At 43.5% G+C, this 25,989-nt stretch overlaps 1 protein-coding gene across 2 annotated transcripts in view; it reads right to left on the bottom strand.

Annotated features, from left to right (window-relative positions):
- Positions 1 to 25,989, bottom strand: part of PTPN14 (protein tyrosine phosphatase non-receptor type 14) — a 183,451-nt gene that overhangs the window by 49,825 nt on the left and 107,637 nt on the right. For both annotated transcript variants that reach the window (XM_043923278.1, XM_043923279.1), the window contains exons 4-5: positions 8,820 to 8,917; positions 6,425 to 6,492 (exon numbers count right to left, since the gene is read on the bottom strand). In XM_043923278.1, the coding sequence (XP_043779213.1) occupies positions 6,425 to 6,492; positions 8,820 to 8,917 (166 nt within the window). The remainder of the gene's footprint in view (positions 1 to 6,424; positions 6,493 to 8,819; positions 8,918 to 25,989) is intronic.

Genomic DNA, 25,989 nt, shown 5'->3' with positions numbered 1-25,989 from the left:
CTGCCTGCCTCTCAGACTTTTATTTAAAATGCTTTGTAAGGGACTTCCCTGGTGGTCCAATGGTTAGGACTCCACACTCCCCATGCAGGGGGCACGGGTCTGATCCCTGGTTGAGGAACTAAGATCCTGCATGCCACCTGGCATGGCCAAAAAAAAAACAACAAAAGCTTTGTAAGTGCCTACACATTTTTAACAAAAATGTGAGGATATACAGGCAAATGAGTTTCCAGGCCATCATCCCCTCAAAAGTTGAGCCCAGGAAGGGACAGTGCCTGACCTTCTTATCCACTGGCCTAATCCCAGCAAACTAATTCAGAGCCACTGTAGGCTCATTCAGAGGCTACTTGGCCGGGCCTTGGGAGCAAAAGAGGCCACGACAGCTAAACTACCTCAAGGGAGCTCCAGAAGATGACAGCTGGGGAGCTAAGCAGCTGGAGTCTGGACCAGATAAACCCCAGGCCCCTGGACGAGTGTTGCACCAGCTCCCGTGGGAGTAGCGTCACCTGGACACAGGGCTTCTCAACGCCCCTTCCAAGACAGTGCGAGTCTTTACAGAGCTCGTTAAACACCTACTGGGAAAGTGAGAGGGAGTCTGGAGGAATAAATCCAAGACGGGGAGACCAGCCAGGTGCTGAGACACTGACAGGCATGGTGACTCTAAAGCTTATCCCATCCCCTGGGGCTGGCTCCAGCCAGGAGCCCCGCTGCCTCTGCCCTTCCTAGGCAGAAGCCTGGAAAGTTCCATCCTCCTCTGAGCCACAGTCAGGGGCTGTGTGAGCTGTGTGTCCCGGGGAGGCCCTCTGAGGCTCATCACAGCGACTGGGAGTCGGTGGCGGGGCGGGCGGTGAGGGCTGATGCTTTCAAACCATCTAAAATGTCTCATTCTCTTGGTTGTAAAATATTACGTACATAAAGATTACCTCCACTTTAACCACTTTTCACGAAACACTGTCCCCAAGAAGGTATGCCTCAAAACTGTAAGAAACATCCCATCTCAAATGATGAAATTGCAAAAAAAAAAAAAAAAAAAAAGAAGAAGAAGAAGAAGAATATTTTTAAAGTTGGAAAATGCTAGCATAGCTCTATATTGGAAATTCTTAGAGCTCTGCAGATGGTCCTGAGACACCTTAGAGAAGACTGAGGGAATTACTGGCAGCTCTTATTTTTCATAGGTGAGCTGTTTCATTTGCTGTCGTCTGTTAAGCCACCCACTTGAAGCAACTCAAGTCCACGTTAGGAAATAAAGCGCGACATTTTCAGTTTAACGCTGTGGGATCAGAAGGATGCCACGTGGCTTAGAAATCCAGCTCTGGGTACACATCTGGCTACCAAGGACTAGGGATAACTCGATATTAATTTTGAAAAGCCAATAAAAGTCGTGGGACAACAGGACAAAATAAAGCTAAGTGAAGATCAAAGAGTGCTCCAGTAAACCGCTGCCTCCAACTCTCTGAAAGAAGAGAAAGTCCAAAGGGACCCTCTGCTATTGTACTCAACCCCACCAGCGCCACCTGCATCTGTCAGGGCCTCCCCGAGGCATGCAGCCCCGCCACTGGGCCGGGCCAGAGCGCAGAGCTCGGATGAAAAATGGCAGGGAGCGAGCCTGCACACAGCAGCACACCTGGCGAGCGCCCTGCGTACTTAACTTTGTTCTTTTGCTCAGCGGCAGAAATGCCATTTGACAAATTCGGTGGCTTTATGAGATCAAACACAGCCATTCATCCCCGGCTCCCTCCCCCACCGAAGGAACGCATTCCTCCCTTTGAAAGCGCCAGTGGAGCCCAGCAGAAACTGTACAGCCTGCCATGGCTCCCCACGGCCTGCTCGGTCAGGTCACCCCGGGCCTGGCATTCAGACCGCGCGTCAGGGTGACCCAGACGTCCCTGCAGACCTCTTCTCCCGAGTTTGTAACCTCAGGCCAAGTATTCCCAACACAAACCGCTTTCACATCTCACCTCGTCATCTTTCAGGTCCGTCACACCCACCACTCCCCGGACAAGGCTTCCATGCTCCCCCCGCGCAGGACAGGAGCCTTTCCCACTCTGGACCTACATCTTCGGCCCTGTGTGTCTCTCCGAGTCCTTCCAGAATCTGCCTGCTGTCTTCCTTACACTTTGTTATTGCTGTTTAGTCACTCATTCGTGTCCAGCTCTTATCGACTCCATGGACTGCAGCCCACCGGGCTCCTCTGTCCATGGGGTTTCCCAGGCAAGAATACTGGAGTGGGTTGCCATTTCCTTCTCCAGGGGATCTTCCCCACCCAGGGATCAAACCTGGGTCCCCTGCATTGCATATACACAGATATCCACTCGTTTTTACATTCTTTTCCCACATAGGCCATTACAGAGTGCTGAGGAGAGTCTGACCCACACAAAGCTGCTGAATGATCATCGCTACCCTCTGCCTGTCCTCTGTCGGCTCACGTTTCAGAGAGCGCAGAGTACTCATGCCTAGAAAGCATGCACGTCAGCATCCTGTGCTTGCCTGAGACAGAAAAATACGCTGCTGATCATAATAATATGGATGAACCCTGGGATTGAACCCAGGTCTCCCGCACTGCAGGCGGATTCTTTACCCTCTGAGCCACCAGGGAAGCCCCAGAATACTGGAATGGGTAGCCTATCCCTTCTCCAGGGGATCTTCCCGACCCAGGAATTGAACCCGGGTCTCCTGCATTGCAGGCAGATTCTGTACCAGCTGAGCTACCAGGGAAGCCCTAAAGGATACATGACTGATGGCAAAAGCTAAGGAATATTCATGATTCAGACATACAGGCTGACATCAGCTTCTGCCACCTCATCCTCAACAGTGCCCAACAGGACTTTCTGGAATCATGGACATGTTCTATAGCCAGGTTTTCCAGACAGTAGCCACGAGCCACAGGTGGCTATTGAGCATTTTTTAAAAATATATCTTATGCAACTGAGGGACTAAATTTTAAATTTTATTTAAGGTTAATTCATTTCAATCTGAATGTAAATAGGCACCCATCACAAGTAGCTACTATCTCAAAAGGGGAAGCTTTAGATCCAAGAATAACACCACCAATATCTGTCTGTCCATAGTGAAACTGAATGAGGTCTGGACTGTTTTAATACCCAATTTGCTTAGAGCCCAGTGGAGACAGGTATTATTCTGAAAAAGACATGATATGTACAAAATAAGTTCTTTACTGCTTCACAGCACTTAAACCTGTCAAAGCATTTTTTACCATCTACAAATGCACACATCTCATGCTGGAAATCAACTTTGAATATTCTCCTGGTCTCTGCCTAAAGGCTATGTGACAGAGACCTTTAATGAGAGAAAGGTTAAAAAAAAGAAAAGAAAAGATATTCTAGAAAATTATCAAGTTCATCACCTTCATTTGTTACAACTACGCACACTCTCTAAAATTCTGAGGTATGAGCTTCATTTTCCCTTCCACCACGCAGACAGGAAAACATCCTGACTTTTGAGGTGGACTTCTGAGATGTCAGAGACATGGATGCCAAGTCCCATGCAGAACTTCTCGAAGTAATCTGCAATCTCTTTGAACGGAGGTTGATTTAATCAGTGGAATTAATAAGGGATCAAAAACAGCAGGTCCAGCAGATAATACTGCTGTTATCTTAGTGGGAATAAGACTAAATACAGAGCTACTCATAAAAAGTTAGAGATCTTGCAGTATTTGCCTCATTTAGAAGAATTAGGTTAAGGTTCAGATGAATTTAGAGAAAAGGGAACCCTTGTACACTGCAGGTGGGAATGCAAACTTCTGTAGCCACTGCAGGAACAGGGTAGAGGGTCCTCAAAAAATTAAAAATAAAACCAGTACATGACCCAGCCATTGGAAAAAACAAAAACACTAATTCTAAAAGATTCGTGCACCCTAAAGTTCAGAGCAGCAATATTTACAGCAGACAAACCATGTCCTCTGCTCAGTCACTCAGTCCCGTTCGACTCTTTGCCATGGACCCACCACGGTTCCTCCATCCATGAGGATTCTCCAGGCCAGAATACTGGAGTGGGTTGCCATGCCCTCCTCCAGGGGATCTTCCCAACCCAGGGATCGAACCCAGGTCTCCCGCACTGCAGGTGGATTCCTTAGTGCCTGAGCCACCAGGGAAGAAGCCCCTGACAAACTATAGAAACAACCTAAACGTCCCCCAGCAGACGAATGGATAAAGAAGATGTGGCAAGTCCACGCACACACACACACACACACACACATGAAATAGGTAACGCAGCCATAAAAAGAACAAAATTTTGCCATGTGCTGCAACGTAGATGGCTTGGGAGGGGATTATACTAAGTGAAACATGTCAGACAGAGAAAGACAAACACTGTATGATGTCACTTATATATGGAGCCTAAAAAAATAGGACAAACTAGTGAATATAACAAAAAGAAGCACTCACAGATACAGAGAACAAACCAGTGGTGACCAGTCGAGGGAGGGGAGAGGAACAAGACGGGGGTGGAGGAGTGGGAGGTACAGATGACTGGACACCAGAAAGACCAAGAATGTACTGAACAATATGGGGAACACAGCCAAGATTTTGTAATAATTATAAACTGAAACTAACCTTTAAGAATTCTATAAAAATTTTTAAAAAATTAACTTGGGACTAATTTAGATTCCTCTCATGCCCTGACACAGATAATTTCTAGCCTCTCAAAACTTAATACCTTTGTCTCCAGACACTCAGCTCTCTCAGGTTAGATGCCAAGCTCTCCCCATTGCACTTCCAAAATATCTCATATTGCTTTTTTTGTTTCTATCCTATACTGTAGTAGTGATAGTGGCTCAGTCGTGTCCAACCTTTCGCAACCCCGTGGACTGTACCAGGCTCCTCTGTCCACGGGATTCTCCAGGCAAGAACACCGGAGTGGGTAGCCATTCCCTTCTCCAGGGGATCTTCCCATCCTGGGAATCGATCCCAGGTCTCCTGCATTGCAGGCAGATTCTGTACCATCTGAGCTACACGGACCAACACCTAATTCCTATGTCATGCTGAGGACACTCTCATCTGACATCCTCCTGCAAACAGTCTCATTGGTCTAACCCAGCAGTTCCCAAGCATGGGGTCTGTGAACCACTGGATGGAACCCACCCATTCGAACTCCTCAGACGCATCATGTTTCTGTACCACTGCTCCCCTCTGTACCCCTGAGCAGCCGTCAGGATGGCCAGCTGACTCCTATCCAGTCACGCCCGCCACCTCACCCCTGCTCCTCCTCCCTCTGTCTAGAGCATCCCTTGCTCCCCCGGACCACCACCTGCCACAATGCTGCCCATCTTTTAAGATGCAGCTCACATACCATTAGTCCCTCAAGCCCAAAACACAGGTAACCTCTCCCCACACAAAATCCTGATCGTATTTTATCATACGTGGCTTTGCATTCAGATTTTGCAAACCCAGGTCAGTGCTTTGAGCACACACACACACACACACACACACAAAGTGGTGAATGATCATGATTTATAAAATCAGAGCTGAATGTTGCAGTGGGCATGGCTTTTCCCTAAGATGGCTTTTCAAATATTTTAACTTTCCTGACGAAAACTCTTCTCAATTACTCCAAAACTACCAAAAATTTCCCAAGAATAAAAACCTAGCCTTATCCCTAATTTAAGTCAAGAGTGGACATTTTACTTCATAGACTCATTCAACAAATCCACGTGAGCACAAAATTATGTACCAGACAACCATGGACAAGACAGAGAAGCTCCCTCTTCAAGCGCCACGGAGAAGGCATTTCAGCTGACAATAAAAAGGAGGGAAAGAAGGAACACCTTTAGATCCCGAAAGAGCTCTAAAGTATGCACAGGAAAGGGGATTTAGCAGTTAGTGCTGGATGGTTGGAGTGCATCCTACAGGCGGTCAAGGACAAGGAAGCTTTCTGTGAGGAGGTGGTATCTGAATCAAGACCTGAACGAGCAGTCACAGGAAGACCCGGGGCCGAGCATTCCAGACAGAAGACGGGCAGGACAAAGGCTCTGGAGTGGGGCCAAGCTGAGAGGCACAGAAGGAAAGAGAGGGACTTTCCTGGGGCTCCAGTGGCTAAGACTCTGAGCTCCCAATGCAGGGGGCCCGAGTTCAACTCCTGGTCAGGAAACTAGATCCCACATGCTGCAACCAGAGCTCACATGCCGCAACTAAGACCTGGTGCAGCCAAATAAACATACAAATGTTAAAAAAAAGAAAAAAGGAAGAGAGTGCCCAGTACTCAAGGCTAGTGTGTGAGGCAGGGAAGTGTTCTGAGGAGGTAACAAGAGCCATCTTTACTTTTCTCAGGGTCTTATAAAACTTATCTCCATAAATGCAGGGGCATTCTTCCCAGGAAATACATGTGTAAATTCCTCTGAGATCTTAGAAGGGAAGAGTTAAATATCCAAAGAAGATAGAACATGAATTAAGAAAAAGGAAGATATACTTACCATAGGAAATAGTACATATTCTCTGAGGAAATCTTGAGAATCAAACTGATTATAATCTCCAAAATCAGCTGAAAAGACAAGGGGAGAGGGTAGTCTTTATTATATGACATTAAAGATGGGATAAAATAGGGTACATTTATTACCACATTGACTCTTCTCACTTCATCCTACTTCTGCACTATTATTAAATACAAACAGTGCCAAGATGGGTTTGCTATTACTAACACTTTTACATAGTAATAATGTAAATATCAGCATGCAAGCACTGCAACATAATTTTCTAGAAAGAATAGAAACATTTGAAAGTGATTCCTAATCTATTTTAAGAATTTAAAACAAACCTATATTTATCTTTTATGAAATATGCGCCAACACAGATCTTAAGACTATCTGCCAAGGGGACTTTTTAACACAAGGTTAATTTAGAGAACTGAAGCGCAAAACCCATCTGCATCTCTTCATATATCTGCAGCTGGAAATTCCCACTGTAAATCACCCTTGGCAAGCAATGCTGCAAATTTTTACACCTCCTAAACAACTCCATGTGTTACAAGATGGCCCAAATTCTGTTTTGTCCCGTTTTCATCTCACAATTGTAAGTCTGAACACACGTAAAATGAATACAGAGAACCTCTATCATAAATCGATAAGTGTCTTGCAGCTTATACAACTTGCTCTCAACAACAACAACAAAAAATCAAAACAGTATGATATTTAAATTTCATGTAAAATGTTCACTATCAGGTAGAAATGGATCCAGACATCTTTAAGGTAACAAGAATAAGCAGATCCACACAGAAGGCCAGTGTAAATACGTTACCAAGAAGGCAAGGTTGCACCTACAAATATGTGTGAATTCCTACAAGTAATTACAAGGTGAGGCACTTGGAAATACCAAAGACCAAGAGCTCTGCCTATTTCCAAGGTCGGTGATCTGTTACCATACTTTGTCACAGCTTATATCTGTTGATGTGCCTTTCTAACTGCCCAATGAAAGTTCTCAGAAAAATTATTCTACACATATTATAGCTAGAGGATTTCATCAGATTGAATAGCAAACTTCAAGGATCCAAGTAAAAGGGACCCCAGAGTAAGTTCACCAACTTCCTTCAGCCTGAAAGTGATCACCGAGGTCCTCCAATATCCAGGATGCTTGTAATGAGCCCAGTGATTGAAGAGTGAGAGGGGAAAAAAGAGAGTTTAAAAAAAAAAAGAAGAAGAAGAAGAAAAGGAAGCACTTAAAGGAAAAAGACCCAATTGGAAGATGAGGGACCCACCAGATCTTTCATCTCCCCATTAATGATATCTTCTCTACTGTTTCAATTATTTTTCAATTATAACCGCTGATGGTTCTGTTATACAGTCTGGGCATTGCTCCTTCCCCTTCCATTCTTTAGGTGAACAGATGAGAACAACGCATTTTGCAGACTTCCAATCTACAGGGAGAGGCTAACTACTAAGTATCATATGGCCAACCAAAACTACTAACCCATTAATATCCCAGGAATGAAAGTTATCAAGGAAAGGCTGCCACTTTAAGCATTTTAAATCCAAAAGGTTTAACTTCAGTGCAGTTTGGGATGAGAAGTTCAGTTCGCAGCTTCTAAAACAACAATCCATACAGCAAGAACTCTGCAGCTGGCAGGGTACATTTGGATGGTATCTGATTTTAAGCAAAGTCGCTACTGCAAGGGAAACATGTTTCTTTTTAAAAAGAAACTTGTCTTTTATCTTCTTGTTTTTAACATGACTAAAGACAATGAAGCTACCAGTCAATAAAGAACAATGTATAAATATATGTACAAGATTACACAGTGTACTACACAAATAGGGGTAAAAATTTACAGAAGATTAAAAAAAAAAAAACAGCTGTCTGATGGATCTAGATCGATGTAAGTAGGGTAGGTTGAAAGATAAATTGACTCTAATACACATTAGCTATCTCACATTACAACACTGCATTTTAAATTTCTCTCTTTAACTGTCGGAGTAAAGCATACTATAAGGTCTTAAGCGCTCACACTTGAAACTGATGTGAAAGTCACACAGTCATAACATCAAGCCACAAAATATGACCACATTGGGCAGTGGAAAAATTCTAAGAAAATGGTCTACAAGCCCTGCAATGGAGCTTTAATTAGAGGCAGGATGAAAGCTGCTATTTCTTCAAATAAAACTAAAATTATACAAGCTTGAGCAATTTGCAAACAGCTCTGAGGAATCCACCATCCTGCCACCAAAAGTCACTGCCTCTGCACTTTTAATGTAAGATGCCTCAAAATGTAAAAAGAGTTATGAAGGGATCACTTAAGTAAATTTAACTTCTCCCTCCGAGAGGCTAGCGGTGCCAGCATTCAAGACAAGATGGTTGTCACACACCAGTCCCCACTCTTACCTTGCACAGCCAAGCCTGCCAGCCGGATCACCTGTTCCAGGGAACAGCGCAGCCGCCCTTCCAGCACGTCTTTTTTGACTTGCAGGTAATACTGATATCTATTCATGGAAACAGAAGAAATAACCTTAAAAACACATACTTGGAATATATTCCCACGCCATGAATGCCTCTAGATTTGACCCCTTGGGTACACAGCAGGATACACAGGTGATGTCGATAAAGGTCAGATCTATAAAAGATGGAAAGTGACCTCTGCCTGTTTGTCTTTGTTTGATGTGGCAGGTGCCACATCCCCTTCGCTCTGAGTTTGAAAGTGCTCTCATCACATCATTTCATGGCAGGCCGGCAGGATGAACTACTGATAAGGACCAGCTCTTCATAACAAGAGACTGAGGATGGGGGCACTCTTGCACACCTGGACACCCACAACACACAGCTGCCAAAGCCACGCAACAGTGTGCATTCCTGAAAAAAAAAAATTATGGAAGCACACTGTTTTTTTAAATCCCAAGGTTATAGAGGGTAGAAGACAAACGGGCCAAATCATTTAGAATTCTGCTAATGGACAGGATAAAGCTTTTCAGAGGCAGGCTCACCCTCCACATCTGTGACTCATAAAAATCTAATCGAGTGTGATACTGAGCCTTCCAACCCAACGTACATCCTCAAAGCAGCAAAGTGCAGACAGACAGAATGTGCCCATATCCAACAGCAACCTCAGACCAGACCACTGTTCTCAGAAGCTAATAGAGCGCTATTGTTTCCTTGCCAATAAAATCATAATTAGAATTACCTAAGCGTTTAGAAATCTCCTCACGCCAAACCTTTACATCCCAGGACTCCACTTCCTTTGAATATACTCTTAAAACAAACTACCTCTAGAACAGTCACACTTTTTAGGCATTAATTCTTGGCAAATGCTAACAACCTCTTTGCTCCTGGTAACCACAACTCTGTAATGTCTTCAAAACTTCAGCATGTCAATCAAGGGAACTTAGGAGTGACCCAAAGCCCTGCTCTCTTGGAGAGAGGCAATCAGTTGTGAGAGCTAATGATTGCTGTCTCTACCTTGATATCACGGACATCATTACATGTCAGTGGAAGTGTTAGTCACTCAGTCACGTCTGACTCTGTGACCCCTGCACTATAGCCCAGCAGGCCCCTCTGTCCATGGGGTTCTCCAGGCAAGAACACTGGAGTGGGTGGCCATTCCCTTCTCCAGGGGATCTTCCCGACCCAGGGATCAAACCCAGGTCTCCTGCATTGCAGGCAGGTTCTTTACTGTCTGAGCCACTAGGGAAGCCTATTACATGTCAACCTAGCTCCTATTTTGAGAAGAAGAATCCGGCATTCTCTACAAAACAGTCTCTACTTCTTTCCTCTTGAGTCTACAGCACAGGGTAAAGACAGTCAAGTCAGTCTCTGGTGGGAAACTGTGTGTTAGTGGCTCAGTCGTGTCCGACTCTGCAACACCATGGACTGGGGCCCACCAGGCTCCTCCGCCCATGGGATTTCCCAGGCAAGCGTACTGGAGTGGGCTGCCATTCCCTTCTCCAGGGGAGCTTCTTGACCCAAGGATCGAACCCGGGTCTCCCACATTGTAGGCAGACTCTTCACCATCTGAGTCACTAGGGAAGACTCTGGTGGGAAAACCTTTACTTACAATTAGAAAGACCAACACTCTGAGTTATCTAAAGATTTTTTCTAGTCAAACTTAATATCTATTAGAAAAGCCACTTATTTTTCCTACTACCATTTTATCTTTCACCTTAAATATTCATAATCATTTTTATAGGGTCCATTATTTTATATATATATATGAATATTATTTATTCTCACTTTTTTTGGTTAAAAATTGTTTTATTCTCTTAGCAAATTTCAATTCAATTATATAAAGTTATACAACATAGCAGGGCTTCCCAAGTGACACAGTGGTAAAGAATCTGACTGTCAGTGCAGAAGATACAGGCGATGTGGGTTTGAACCCTGGGTCAGGAAGATCCCCTGGAGGAGTAAAAGGTGACCCACTCCAGTATCCTTGCCAGGAGAAGCCCATGGACAGAGAAGCCTGGCGGGCTACAGTCCATGGGGGTCGCAGAGTCAAACATGACCAAGCACACATACAGTATAGTGTTATCAACCACAGTCATGCTAGACATTAGTTCCTCAGCTCTTATTCATCTTATATCTAAATGTTTGTACCAACCTTCCCCTATTTTCCCTACCTCTCAGGGGGTCCACTTGTGAGTCAATAATTTGACTTCCTGTCAAAATCAGCTGACTAAATCAATTAAGGCTATACATCAAGGCTGCATATTGTCACTCTGCTTATTTAACTTATATGTAGAGTACATCATGAGAAATGCTGGACTGGATGAAGCACAAGCTAGAATCAAGATTGCTGGGAAAAATATCAATAACTTCAGATATGACACCACCCTTATGGCAGAAAGCAAAGAAGAACTAAAGAGCCTCTTGATGAAAGTGAAAGAAGAGAATGAAAAAGTTGACTTAAAACTCAACATTCAGAAAACTAAGATCATGGCATCTGGTCCCATCACTTCATGGCAAATAGATAGGGAAACACTGGAAATAGTGACAGACTTTATTTTGGGGGGCTCCAAGATCACTGCAGATTGTGACTGCAACCATGAAATTAAAAGATGCTTGCTCCTTGGAAGAAAAGTTATGACCAACCTAGACAGCATATTAAAAAGGAGAGACATTACTTTGTCAGCAAAGGTCCATCTAGTCAAAGCTATGGTTTTTCCAGTGGTCATGTATGGATGTGAGAGTTGGACTATAAAGAAAGCTGAGTGCCAAAGAATGGATGCTTTTGAACTGTGGTGTTGGAGAAGACTCTTGAGAGTCCCTTGGACTGCAAGGAGATCCAACCAGTCCATCCTAAAGGAAATCAGTCCTGAATATTCACTGGAAGGACTGATGCTGAAGCTGAAGCTCCAATACTTTGGCCACCTGATGAGAAGAACTGATTCATTTGAAAAGACCCTGATGCTGGGAAAGATTGAAGGCTGGAGGAGAAGGGGACGACAAAGGATGAGAGGTTGGATGGCATCACCGACTCAATCGAAATGAGTTTGAGTCTGGGAGTTGGTGATGGACAGGGAGGCCTGGCGTGCTGCAGTCCATGGGGTCGCAAAGAGTTGGACACGAATGAGCAACTGAACTGAACTGACCGAAATCAATTAATGTACATAACAAGTATCTTTGCTGATTTTCAGAGACAAGTCCCTGGTATGTGGACAAAAAATCTTTGTGTCCATTCACCACTCTGAGTCCAGAGGACACTGTCTTGCCCTCATCTACTCATTGTATTCTTAGCTGGTTAAAGGCATCATGGAGTCTAAATCTCAACAAACAGGAACAGAGGTTATATCTAAAAACTTGTGATTGAAACTCTTTTCCTGGTAATAAGGTGGTGGTCTGCTGCTTCTGAACGTGCACAGTTTGGAGCAAATACTAGATAGAATACTTTTTAAAACCCTGTAAAGTTGAAGACACCGCCCTAACGTGTGTGTGTGTGTGTGTTTCTTTGTTGACGGAGTTTCTGGGAATAACATATGATGGCGGGAAAAGGGGAAGCCACGACCTGCCTGATCATTCTTCACAGGAGAGAATTGGAGTAAATGAAAATATTTTGAAGCAATAACAGTACACGAATTAAAAGAAACAGCATGAGAGCGGATCAAAGTATTGAAGACTAAGGAAACCTGAATTGCTGCAGAGTTAAAATATGTTACATGTTACCTTCTAGCTTTCATTTTTCTTCCCTGTTCACTCAGGTCAATTCCCCAAGCTCAGGCATATTTTTCAGATGTTTTATCCAAGAAGAGTGACCATCACAGAAGGGCGGTCCCATACATTCCCGGGATCCACACACCTCCTGTCTGCCTGCATGCCTCCTGTTCCCAGGGGACAGACGGCCAGCCTGCACAAGGCAAGTGCCAAGGATCATAGGTTCCATGGTTTCATTCAGCAAATCAAGAGCCCCAACAAAAATGCTCTACACTAGCACCTTTGCTTCAAGGAGCATGCACCCTTATTAAGTACCAATACAAGCAAAGCTCAGGGTTTTACAGTCCTTACTTAAATAACAGATTCATGCCGAAAACCATAATCTAATGATATACACTATTAGTTCATCTCCTCGAAGAAAGTTAGGAGGGAAACACAGGAACACCAGGATTTTTCCTGGTCCTTTAGGTTAAACGTAGTCTAACACTGGGAAATGAAACCAAGGAGCAGAAGAATGCAGTGCTCTTTCCTGGAAGCCATCCAGACTACAAGAGAATCTAAATAGCGTTAATGATATGGTACAACAGCCATTTGAGATTGTGGATATTACTACATGAGATCACAGGCACGAGAATGGAATCTGAACCACTTTGTTAATTGATTGTTTGCTACATTTCTGCTCAAAAGGCACTTTTATAAAATATAATAATTCTATCCTATATGAAGACCAAATTAGAGAATATGAGCTGAAATTCTATTTCTAGAGTGTTTGGTTTTTGCTTATTTTTGATTAGAGATTCAATTCTAACAGAAGTCAAATGTAACAGTGAATCCTATTTTGGAAACATGCAATTTCATGGAAGTATACTCCACTCCACCCTGTCATAGCTTTGGGTGGAGAGGGAAAAGAAAAAAACCAATCTTTGTGCCAGGAAAGTAAGTATTTGCCAACTTTCCAAAGGGATCCTCTTTGAAAACCCAAGCCCACAAGGAAAACTTTTAAATAATTTTTATATTCAAAGACCTGGAAATACTCCATCTGACTGCTGAGGTCCAACGAATGGTTTTAGGTGAAGATTTTGCTTTCTCTCTAAGAATTAGTGAACATAATTGTGCTTGTTGAATAAGGGTAATATTTCTATTTTCAAAGCTTTTTGTTTTGAATCTCCAGAGAATATTAATTTGTGGATTAAATGCAGGTTTCTCTGGGTGAAGTAACAAAGGCTTCCTGGTAACTGGTGCTATTAAACATCACACCTGGAAACTCGAAGTCACTAAGAACCTATCCCTAGAGGTTTCATCTGTCTTGAATTTGTTTTTGTTCAGTCACTAAGTCATGTCCAACTCTTTGCAACCCCAAGAACTGTAGCATGCCAGGATCCTCTGTCCTTCAGTATCTCCCAGAGTTTGCTCAAATTCATGTCCATTGAATCAGTGATGCTATCTAATCATCTCATCCTCTGCCATCCCCTTCTCCTTTTGCCTTCAGTCTTTCCCAGCCTCAGGATATTTTCTATACAAACTCGAGAAAATAAGTGACTTTTCCATGTTCCCTCCTCTCCCTAAGATTATGAAAAGAAAGTTTTAAAAAAATACCACACTGAGTTATATCAATAAAGCATTCAGTACTCCTGCCAGTGGTGTCAAAGGACTCTTTCAAAATTATACCCTATAACATTAGCCTCAATGTTTACAGATGTACTGCTAAGGTCTTTCATCTCTCATTTTAATTCACATATGAGGGCTCTATCTAAGCACTTGTGCAAGCCTATTTCACTTGCAGATCTATTAATACTTCTCAGATTGAGACATTCCACGTGTTGGCCTGGAAAGGATGGACTGTACTGCCACAGAACCACAGATAAGAAGAGAGAACTCAGAGGCAGAGTACGTGCTGCTTTTAAAGGGCTCCTCCCACCCCTCTCAGAAACGAAATACTCTTCCCAAGTCCAGTTCAGCAGAAACGCCTTAAACGTGGGATAGACATGAAAATCTGAAAGCTTTAAGATGTGACTTGGGGGCACTTCCCTGGCGGTCCTGTGGTTAAGACTCTGCCTTCCAAGGCAGAGGGCTCAGGTTTGATCCCAGGTCAGGGAACTAAGATCCCACATGCTGTGCCACCAAAAAATAAATAAAATCAAGATGTGATTTTGGTTGGGTGTCAACCCACAAGGGCAAGAGCCTGGGCCGAAATCACAGGATGGTGGAGGCAGGGGGTCAAAGGTCACTGTCACTGCTCTGAATGTCTGCCAAAACTCACCACGGGGCTGCCTCTCCCAGGGGGTCACAGCTACCTACTGAATCAACTCTGTGATTAGCTTTGGGGTCAGTGACATGGAGGAAGAAACAGCACGTGCGGATTCCAAGCAGAAGCCTCCCAAGTCTGTGTCTGGCTCCCTGTTCTGCCTCCCTCTGCTGTGAGATGTGCAGCACCCAAGTAGGTACTGTTGCTCAGTGAGTCTGAGCCCGAGAAAGATGGCAGTGGACACAGTGGACATGGAAGATGGCGAGCAAAGAGACTTTGGTTTCGAAAGCCACAGACAGCTGGAGGTCACGCACTGTGGCAGCGTGAGCTAGCCTAAGCTACCTAACAAGGGAAGGACTTCAACAACTCAAGTCCGGGTCTTTCGTTTCTAAAGAAGGAAACTCCACTGAGGGAGGAGAAGGACTGGTCCAAGGTAATACTGCTCCTTAAAGGCAGGACCACACAGACCAGAGCTTGGAGATCCGTTTCTGCACGGCAACCACAAGGCGACGAGCGTGGGGTGGGATTCCCAGCCGTTGTAGGCAAGTCATAGATTTCACTGAAGTCGAAAAGTACTGCAGAAATAAAAGTGCAGGAACTCCCGTGGTGGTCCAGTGGTTAGGACTCGAAGCTTTCACTGCTGGGCTCAATCCCTGACTGGGGGAGCGAAGATCCTGCAAGCCGCGCAGCACAGCCACATTAGAGAGAGAGAAAGGAAAATACAAACACCACTGCCGAGTGATTTTCACGATCCCAGGCTTCCACAACCACGCTGCCCTCCCCCCTCTGTTAGATCTATGCCACAGCACATGAGACAAACACTGACACGGAAGCTGTTCTGAGAAAACAGTACACGACATGTTTCAGAGTTTGGCCTGTGGATTACTCAGATCTGTGTTTTCTCCCAGCAGTAGCCTCTGGGATAGTTCACGTTCCTCCCCCGGAGGCAGAAGGAAGGAAAAAGAGACCGAGCTATGCATTCTAACTACTCGTTGACAACCTTGAAAGATGCACTGAAGGATAAAAGGAAAATCTAGAGACGGGGGTCTCGGATTACAGGCTCCTGCCTAAAAGGAGAGGCCATCCCCAGATGCAGACTAGTCTTTTAAATGCATTTATTTCTAAATGCAACATGTTTCAAAAGAGTAAACAGGAGCTCATCATCAGTATTACATACAGTCTTTACTGCCTTGCATTGAGTAAAGATACTTTCCTATTACGGGTCATTAAAAGTTACACAGACTTCACTCAATTAAGGTATTAATAACACTTGAAGCTGTCCGATCAGCACATACCATCCACAGATTGACCTCTTTTCCGCCCAGTGCCCAGGGAGATCTGGGACAGAAAGAAAATGCTCTTTCATAGTTAAGAACAGGTCAGTAAAAGCACTCTGTTCGCCTAACTATCTGTGCACGTGCAATGTCGCCATCCGAGAGCTACACATGCCTTTCCCGTCTCTACAGTTCAAGGTCAGTCCCATCAACCCGCCTCTTCCCACGCGCACGGTCAGTAGGACTGTGACAATCTAGAGAGATGGGGCATTATCGGTGCCCTGAAAACCCATCCTAAAAATCCTCAAACTGTGAAGCTTTTCCATAAAACTACTGGGGAAGGAGGACGAGAGACAGACAGACAGATTGTTCGGCCACTGTTATTATTAAGAAGAGGGTAAGACTTAAATTGTCCTCTCCTCATTAGAAAACTCTCTTTAGTAAAATCAGCAATATCAGGAGAATCTTGCGAGAATGTCCCAGAAACCCAGTTCTCTCAGGACACTGCAATAGGTGCTGAAACACTCGCATTACTTTCTGGTTGGCATCATATTGGGCCAATAAGAAGTAGACATACAAATTTCTCTACTATGAAAAAAAAAAAGGAGGGGATTGAAGATAAGCTGCCCTAAAAGTCTGGGATATGGGATGGCAAAGCATAATTCTAATTCTTAGACTGACAGAGGCACCAAAACGCAAAGAACAGCACATTCCAGCCGTTCGGAAGGGTGTTCACAGCTGTAAGTCCAGATAATAGAGAGGGTGGCCCACCCTGCTCTCGTCTGCCTGGACCAGATAAACAGTACATACGTGAGCGTGAAAGTGAAAGTCGCTCACTTGTGTCCAACTCTCTGTGACCCCCTGGACTATACAGTCCACGGAATTCTCCAAGGCCAGAATACTCTAGTGGGTAGCCTTTTTCTTCTCCAAGGGGTCTTCCCAACCCAGGTCTCCCGCATTGCCGGTGGGTTCTTTGCCAGCTCAGCCACCAGGGAAGCTCAAGAATACGGGAGTGGGTAGCCTATCCTTTCTCCAGCAGATCTTCCCGACCCAGAAATTTAACCAAGGTCTCCTGCATTGCAGGCGGACTCTTTACTCTTTATCAGGGAAGCCCATACGTAAGCATGCAACCCAACAAATCTGAAGGCTCTCCTCTCTCAGCCCCCCTGTCCTCAAAGCCTCCAAGGAGATTCCAGTTTGTGATTACCCACGTATAAAACTGTGTTTGGTACCTGAGCAATGCACTATCTGAAATCTTTTCTATTTAATGAAATGTTCAAGTTGACAGTCAATTAAAACTCTGCATCATCAAGCGGCTGACAGATTTCAACTCTGCCCGCAATTATGCAAAATTGAAACAAACCAACAGAGAGGGAGAAAAGAAAGGAAAAGGCTAAAACCATAACTCACAAAGAGAACCTTAAAAGGGAAAGTTTTTCTTCTTGCCTTTTCTACACTACAAGCCAACACACATGCATACCTGAAAATACAAACATGTGCACACATTCAAACACATACAGACAAGACTGTCTTGGCAATCACTGATCAATATTCCATTTTGCCAGAGACACCTAACTTCTTACCTAGACTCCTTAAGTTTCAATGAGTCAAAGGATTGCAATTCCTTCCTAAAAAGGATAATGTTTGTTTAAATGCACACAAACACACACGGGCCTTAACTGCTGGTGAAAAAAAGGCCAATAATAGCCAGGAGTTGCAAAACAGCAAAGCATGCCACAACCTGATCCCTGCTTTCTGCTCTTGAACTCTTGCATTAATTATAACAAATTACAGGGAATCCAAGTACAGTTTATATGTACAATAAGCTCCCTAATAATAGCCTATAATTTAATCAAGGGTTCTTTTTAAACTAGAAAAACTCATTCTCTACAATACATCCTAGACAGAGGATGTCAATACCCTGACAGTACTTCTTTCTGCCCCACTATGTGCTACTGCGTACAGATTGCTCTGCAGTAATCACATCAACGGAATTTTAAAGGGCCAGATATGTTTCCCTGCTGTGAACTGTGATGCCCTAAAGTAGGAAAACAAGGCAACAGCAGTAGAAATACTCCATCTCAAAAAAAACCACACTGACCTCAAGTATGTGATATTCAAACAGAACCTGAGTCTGTTCTGCCCTGGCTGAAAAAACACAGCGACTTAGAAGAGTTCAGCAATTCCTCAAAAGATGGGAGTTATCATCTGGCCCAGCAATTCCACTCCGAGGTATACGCCCAAGAGAACTGAGAACACACACTCACACAGAAACTGGTAACAAACAGCAGCATCATTTGTGACAACCAAGAAAGAGGAAACAATCCAACACCCATCAACCTGTGACTGAATCAACAAAGTGTGGTCCAGTGATGCAGTGGAGTAGCATTTAGCCACAAAAATGAACAGGGTATGGATACACTGCTACAACACGCATGAACTCTGAAAACATCAGGCTAAGTGAAATAACTCAAGACAAAAAAGGCCATGTACTGGATGACTCTATTCACACAAAATGTCCAAGAACAGACAAATCCATCGCGATAGAAAGTAGACTAGTGGCTGCCAGAGTCTGGGAGACGAGGGGAGGGGGGATGACTGCTGATGTTCTGAAATTAGATAGTGGTGATGGCTGTGGGTAACTCTGCATATATAGTAAAAACCAATGAACTGTATACTTTACCATGATTAAAATGTAAATATTACATTATGTGAACTGTATCCCCACAAAACGAAATATCCAATAACCCTACTCAGGAGGAAGTCCTGAGACAGCACAACAGGCTCTTCAGGATTCACTCAGAGCCACTTTCTTTCTGATTTTATGTCTCAGCAGGCCGCATACACTGAGTGATCCTGGGTGTGCTGCGCTCCCCAGTATCGCCCTCTTGCTGTTTCCTCTGTCTGAATGCCCCGACCCAGCCCTCTCCATTCGGACACTCTACTGCTCATCCTTCAAAGCTCCGTCGAAATGTATCTCACTTGTAAAGCTTCCCAAACCCTCTCAACCAGCTAACGAACCCCCCTCCCAGCCCTGAGAGCACCTCACCCAGGTCCCTCTTCACTGTTGTCAGCAGCTCTCCCACTCCACACAGACTCAGGAATGCGTCTTACCATTTAATGCCAGGGCCTGGTGCCAACGAGAGACACAATATGTGCTTCTGGGTAGATGAAATACCGACAGAGAAAGAAAGTGGGAGAAAGCGAGATTAATCACCTCAGGGTAAGATTTTTAGCTGCTGTTTCTATGGTATGAAACACGCACCTCAAGTTTCAGAAATGTGTGCCATCACCTGTCTGTATTCAGGCAAAGGGAAAAAAATATTCCTTCAAAGACTTAGAATAGCCAACATAATGGGAAGAAGACTCAAGTTGGAGCAATGACACTACATGACTTCAAGACTTACTACAGGGTTATAGCAATAGTATAGTGCGGTATTACCAAGAGATAAATCAACAGAGCAAAACGCAGAACCCAGATACAGACCCCCGTAAACACAGTCAACTCATCTTTGACAAAGGAACAAAGGCAATACTATGGAAGAAAGATAGCTTCATTAAATGGTGCTGGAACAACTGCGAACCGACACGCAAGATGAACCTAGACACAGACCTTACACCTGGTCACAGAAATTAAAATGAATGACGGACCTAAATGCAAAATGCAAAACTATAAAACTCCTAGAACATGGGAAAAAATCTAGATGACCCTGGGTATGAGAGTGGCTGTTTAGATAAAACGACAAAGACAAAAATTCATAAAAGAAATAATTGATACACTAGACTTCACTGATTTTAAAAACCTCTGATCTGTGGGACTTCCCTGGTGTCCAGTGGCTTGGACTCCACGCTCCCAATGCAGAGGCCGCAGGTTCGATTCCATCAGGGAACGGGATCCCACATGTTGCAACTAAGACTTGGTGTAGCCAAATACATAAAAAATAAAAATAAAACAAAGACAACCTCTTCTCTGTAAAAGGCAATAACAGGAGAATTATGAGACAAGACACAGCCCAGGAGAAAATATTTACCAAACACATCTGATAGAAGTCTGATCCAAAACATAAAGAACTCTTAAAACTCAATAATAAGAAAACAAATAACTCAATTTTTTAAAAAAGCAAAAGACCTTAACAGACATCCCATCAAAGAAGATATACAAATGGCAAATAAACACATGAAAAGATGCTCTACTTATAAAGCATCAGAGAAATGCAAATCAAAACATAATGAGATACTACTACATATCTATTAGAATGGCCAAAATCCACTATACTGACATCACCCAATACTGCCAAGGATGTGGAAAAACGGGCACTCTTCATTAATTGCTGGGGGACTGCAAAATGGCACAGCCACCTTGGAAGACAGTTTGGCGATCTCCTACAAAACAAAGCATGCTCTTACCATACAATACAGCAACAGCACTGGTTGGTATCTACCCAAAGGGACTGAAAACTTCATGTCCACACAAAAACCTACACATAGATGTGTACAGAAGCTTTAGTCACAATTTCTAAAATTTAGAAGAAACCATGATGTCCTTCAGTAGGTGAATCAACAAATAAGTTCTGGCACATCCATACACTAGAATATTATTCAGGGCTAAAAAGAAATGAGCTATCTAGCCACGAAAAGACATGGAGAAAATTTAATTGCATATCACTAAGTGAAAGATATCAATCTGAAAAGGCAACATACTGTACAATTCCAATTTTAAGACATTCTAGAAAAGGCAAAACTATGAAAACAGTAAAAAGGGCAGTGGTTGCAGAGGAAGGATGAATAGGCAAAGAACAGGATTCAGGGCAATGAAAATACCCTCAATGATTATATAATGACAGAAGCTGCTCAGTCGCTCAGTTGTGTCCGACTCTCTGTGACACCATGGACTTTAGCCCACCAGGCTCCACTGTCCATGGAATTTTCCAGGCAAGAATACTGGAATGGGTTGCCACGTCCTTCTCCAGGTTATCTTCCTGACCCAGGGATCGAACCCATGTCTCTTGCATCTCCTGCATTGGCAATCGGATTCTTTACCACTAGTGCCTCCTGGTAAGACCCATATAATGATAGATACATGTTATTACACATTTGTCCAAACCCTGAGACTGCACAACATCAAAAGTGAACTCTAAGGTAAACTACAGACTTTGGGTGATTATGATGTGTCAACCTAGGTCTGTGGTAAAAATTCTGCTGAGACGTATTGATAATGCAGGGGATCATGCATGTGCTGGGGCAGAGGGGTACATGGGAAATCTCAGTACCTATCCTTCAATTTTGTTATAAACCTAAAACTGCTAAAAAAAAAAAATAGACTCAATAAAAATAAACAAATACCCTTTTGGCATGTGAATCATTTGTGTTTACCTGCATATTATTTACGGTGTTTTCTGAGCTACCAAGAGGCAAAGAAGGAATTTACGGATGAATCAGTCTATGGTCAACAACAGCATGAAGTAAATCCTCCTGGTGGCAAAAGCAGCACAAATCACGGAGGAACAAGGTTCATTTGAATTAGTACTCTACACGGGCAAATGACTCCTCTACACCATCGCTGTAGAACAGGAGTCGAAGCCCTATAGCACTAGGAATAAATATGTCTTGACTCATCAGCTCCAACTACACATCTGCCTGCCCCAAAAATCAGATGTTCATAATATCACCTACAACACCACTGTGGGAAAAAGAATGCTTCAATTACACCTGGAAACTGGGTGAGTCAAATGCCCAAAGACCTGTCTTCCTGGGAAAGAGCCAGGTTTGCGGCTAAAAAGTTTGCATGACATCCTGAAAATGCTGGTGAGCTAGCTGATGGAAAAGCAGTACTGCTGTTAGCAATATGCCTGGTTTGAAGGAGAAAATGAATAAAAATCAACAAACAGGAGGCTGGCAAGAGGATCATCTCAGTGGCTAGGCTATCAAGTCATGAGAAGAAACGGAGGAAACTTCAATGCATATAACTCGATGAAAGAAGGCAGTGTGAAAGGCTACATACTGTATGATTCCAACTACATGACATTCTCAAAAAGGCAAACTTATGAAAATGGCCGAAAGATCAGTGATTGCAGTGGGAGGAAGAAATATAATATGGTGAGGGAGAGAATCCTTAATTAAAGGTAGCTCCCACATTTCCACTGCAAGTGTCAAAAGAAGCCAGTGCAGTCAATGAGGTAATGCCCCAGAAATGAGAAGGACATGCTGACTATGGGCTTAATAAATGCTTGATGAATGAACAATGGAATGAAAGTAACTAATCAATTACACACATTCTGAGAGACTATGATAACAATAGATGTTTCCACCCTGTATTAAGTCACATGGTTTGACCCATAGGGTATCTGATCATTACTGGTTGACCAGGAAACTCAGTATGGATAGAGGAGAAAGGGGAGACTGCTGAGTACTAGGATTCTACCAATATCTTCTCCAACTCAGTTTCCTATCATCAGAGCAGGACAACACAAAGAAGAGGCTTTCTTTAGTTCTTATAAGTGAAATGTGCTAGTCTATCCAACTCTCACACACCCCCACTAGACTTGAGAAATAATCAAAGATTCTACACTGGCCAAAAGGCAAGTGACAAGTCAAGCCAAGGCAAGAACCTCTGGCCATGGGAATCTCGAGTCTAAAATAAGTTTTGGAAGAGAATGATCTGTCATTGATTGTGAGGTTTTTTCCTGTTCACAATGATGGGCTGGGAATCCTCCTTGCCTCTAGCTGTCTTCCACCAGCCCCGTCTCTGGGCTCTGATTACCTCAGTGCTCTGTATGATCAGCACCAAGACACCACCACCTCCCCGCCCCCCAGTATCTCTGTCATCAAAACCATGACCCCACTCAGGTTTTGTTCCTAAGAGCTATAAGTATGCACAAGTGTTCATCACTCAGTCCTGTCTGACTCTTCGCAACCCCATGGATTCTAGCCTGCCAGGTTCTTCTGTTCATGGAATTCTCCAGGCAAAAATATGGTATTGGGTAGTCATTCCCTTCTCCAGGAGATCTTCCCAACCCAGGGATTGAGCCCAGGTCTCCTGTATTAAAGGTAATCTCTTTACCAACTGAACTACTAGGAAGCCCAATAACTAGGTCAGTAACTTAAGCAATGGTGCTCAGTCACTCAGACTCTTGGCGACCCCGTGGACTATAGACTGCCAGGCTCTCTTGTCCATGGCATTTTTCAGGCAAGGATACTGGAGTGGGCTGCCACTTCGGCAAGCAGATTCTTTACCACTAGCACCACCTGGGAAGCTCCAACTAAGAGCTAGCCAAGTCTAATTTTACACTCCTGCTGCTGTTTTTACACATTGACCAATTAAGTTTTAAATATTTTTCATCACTAGGCTTTGGACTTTAGTGCTTAAATTCTTCAGGTGCCCCACTCACCCCATGCGCTCGTCACTTAATACACATTTCCTCATATACACTGCTTAAAATGTCTGAGACCTAACAGACTGACTCATGTTAAAAGCATATTTAAAAACACTGACCGGGAAAAAAAAACAACACCACATAAGCTGGATGGATTGTTCATCAGAAACAGAAAAACAGCTGCAATTTCAGCCCTGAAGTCAGAAATACAGGAGACACCTTGAAATCTTAGGGGATGGTCGAAATTCCCATTGTGTGGACCTGTCGTGCCCATTCCACCCCCTTTTTCTATCTGGCCAATGAGCTCCATGTTCAACTTCTCCCCAGTCACAGCACTTCACATTATCACAGACTTTACACATTTCTAATGATGGCAGGCTCACCCATCTCCATCAAGCCAGAAGCACTCTGAGGGCAAGAACCACCCCTCATCATTCAATGATTCACAGACCCACAGCTGATCCCAGACATGACATTAATAACTGTGCTAAAAAACACTATGACCATTTACTGACTCACACAAGCCCAGTGGATAAAATAGAACACTTTTTTTTTTAATTTTGGAAGCCAGCCACCCAAATAGTTGGCATAAAAGAATACTACACTCAGCAGCAAAACAAAACCCTCAAATCACCTATTCTCCAGGTATTGCAAAATAAAGACTTTCCCCCAGCCACAGAATTGGAGTCATTCATTCCATCCTTTGTGTTCCTACAGCATTTGGTAACTCTCACATGCCTAATCAGGCAATGTGTTTAATTATGGGGATTTATTTCTGCCTCTTTGGCTACTTTATAAGCTTATTATGTACATCTTTGTATTTCACCTCAACATCTACATAAAGTAGGTCTTCACTGCATCTCTTCATTAGAGCAAGACATCATGCCAGCCATATACGATGCAGCCTTACTTAAAAGCCAGTTAATTACAGGCTAGTTGAAAGAAACTTTACATCGTTCGTAGGGTTCTCTGAAAGAAACAATAAAAACATACCTCTGTGCATCAAAACCTAGGGACAACTTGCATTCTCCACAAGTGAAATTCTCTAGATGTTAAGAAATCAGAAGATTCAAGTAATCCTTAATAATAACAGTGCTTTCCATTTGAAGAGTTATTTTCCAAGTGTTTTCATGGATACTGCGACATGTTACCTCGTATTCACAACAACCCTTTGAGACAGTCACTACAATTTCCCTTTCACCCGTGAGGAAGTAGAGACTCAGAAAGGCAAGGCGACTTGCCAAGGCTTCTGATGTCAGAGTCAAGTGCTCTTTCATGACAACGTTGTGCCTGGGTAGTAAACTGGCAGTCTGTAGCTTCTATGAGACTGAAGCATTAAACCTCAAAGGAAAAACTGGAAGGAAGAAAAAAACGACAGGAGGTTGTAAACACATTACAACATGAATCCACTGACCTCTTCCTGAATTTTTACTGCTGGAAATGAATACTACTATTCTCTTGTAGAATCTTCAAAAGCAGCTAAGAATATCCAATGTGGCGACAATGGCCAAAGATAAAATACCAAACCAGCAAACATCTCACTGGGCAAGAATCTACCATCTTCCTGTCCTGTTGCTTCCTGGCAAAACTGTCCCTGATATTTTCAGGCATGAAAATGTCTCTCAAAATTCTTCCTTTTGGGCCCCTTCTGGGTCTCTAGGATTGAAGGACTAGATACTCCCTGTGGTGAATGTAACTTTAAAACAGTTTTCACTGTCCTTTCTTCCATTAGAGTTTCAGTTTACTAACTGCCCCATCTCTACGCAAACCTCAAAACTTAGTAAACTTTGAGATGAGTGAGTGAGTGAAAGTTGCTCAGTCGTGTCTAACTCTTTGTGACCCCATGGACTACAAAGTCCATGGACTTCTCCAGGCCAGAATACTAGAGTGGGTAGCCTTTACCTTCTCCAGAGGATCTTCCCAACCCAGGGATAGAACCCAGGTTTCCCGCATTGCAGGCAGATTCTTTACCATCTGAGCCATAAGGGAAGCCCAAGAATACTGGAGGGGGTAGCCTATCCCTCCTCCAGCGGATCTTCCCAATACAGGAATCAAATTGGAGTCTCCTTCATTGCAGATGGATTCTTTACCAACTGAGCTATCAGAGATAGGAAATTTAATTTCTTAGAAACGAAAATGATGACCCAAAGTGACAACAAACCATACACAGGTGGAAAGAAGCCCTTTGTTTAGGTGTGAGGACAGGGAAGGGGGACTGTTAAGCAGAGAACGGCAATTCCCACATCAAAGAAAATTCCTCATTCCTCATTTCATGCAGAAAGCTGCTAGAAACACATGTCTCTTTATTATTCTGTTTAAGAACTTAAAATTATCTCACTAGGAACCAGAATAAAAACACATCAAATGTTTCTTTAGGAACCAAAAACCCAGGTACACAAAACCAGAAAGGGAGCCAGTTATGGAGAGTCAGTGGCTACACGGGGTCTGAGGCCATGTTCAAAGGGCAGGATTCCTACAGAAAAGGACTATGTAAGCACTCAAAGTCCCTCTTAAGCAAAAAG

Source organism: Cervus elaphus, chromosome 14 (assembly GCF_910594005.1).
Source record: "Cervus elaphus chromosome 14, mCerEla1.1, whole genome shotgun sequence".
NCBI lineage: Eukaryota > Metazoa > Chordata > Mammalia > Artiodactyla > Cervidae > Cervus > Cervus elaphus.
Note: the sequence above shows the minus strand (reverse complement) of the source record. Positions and strands in the feature narration are given on the sequence as shown.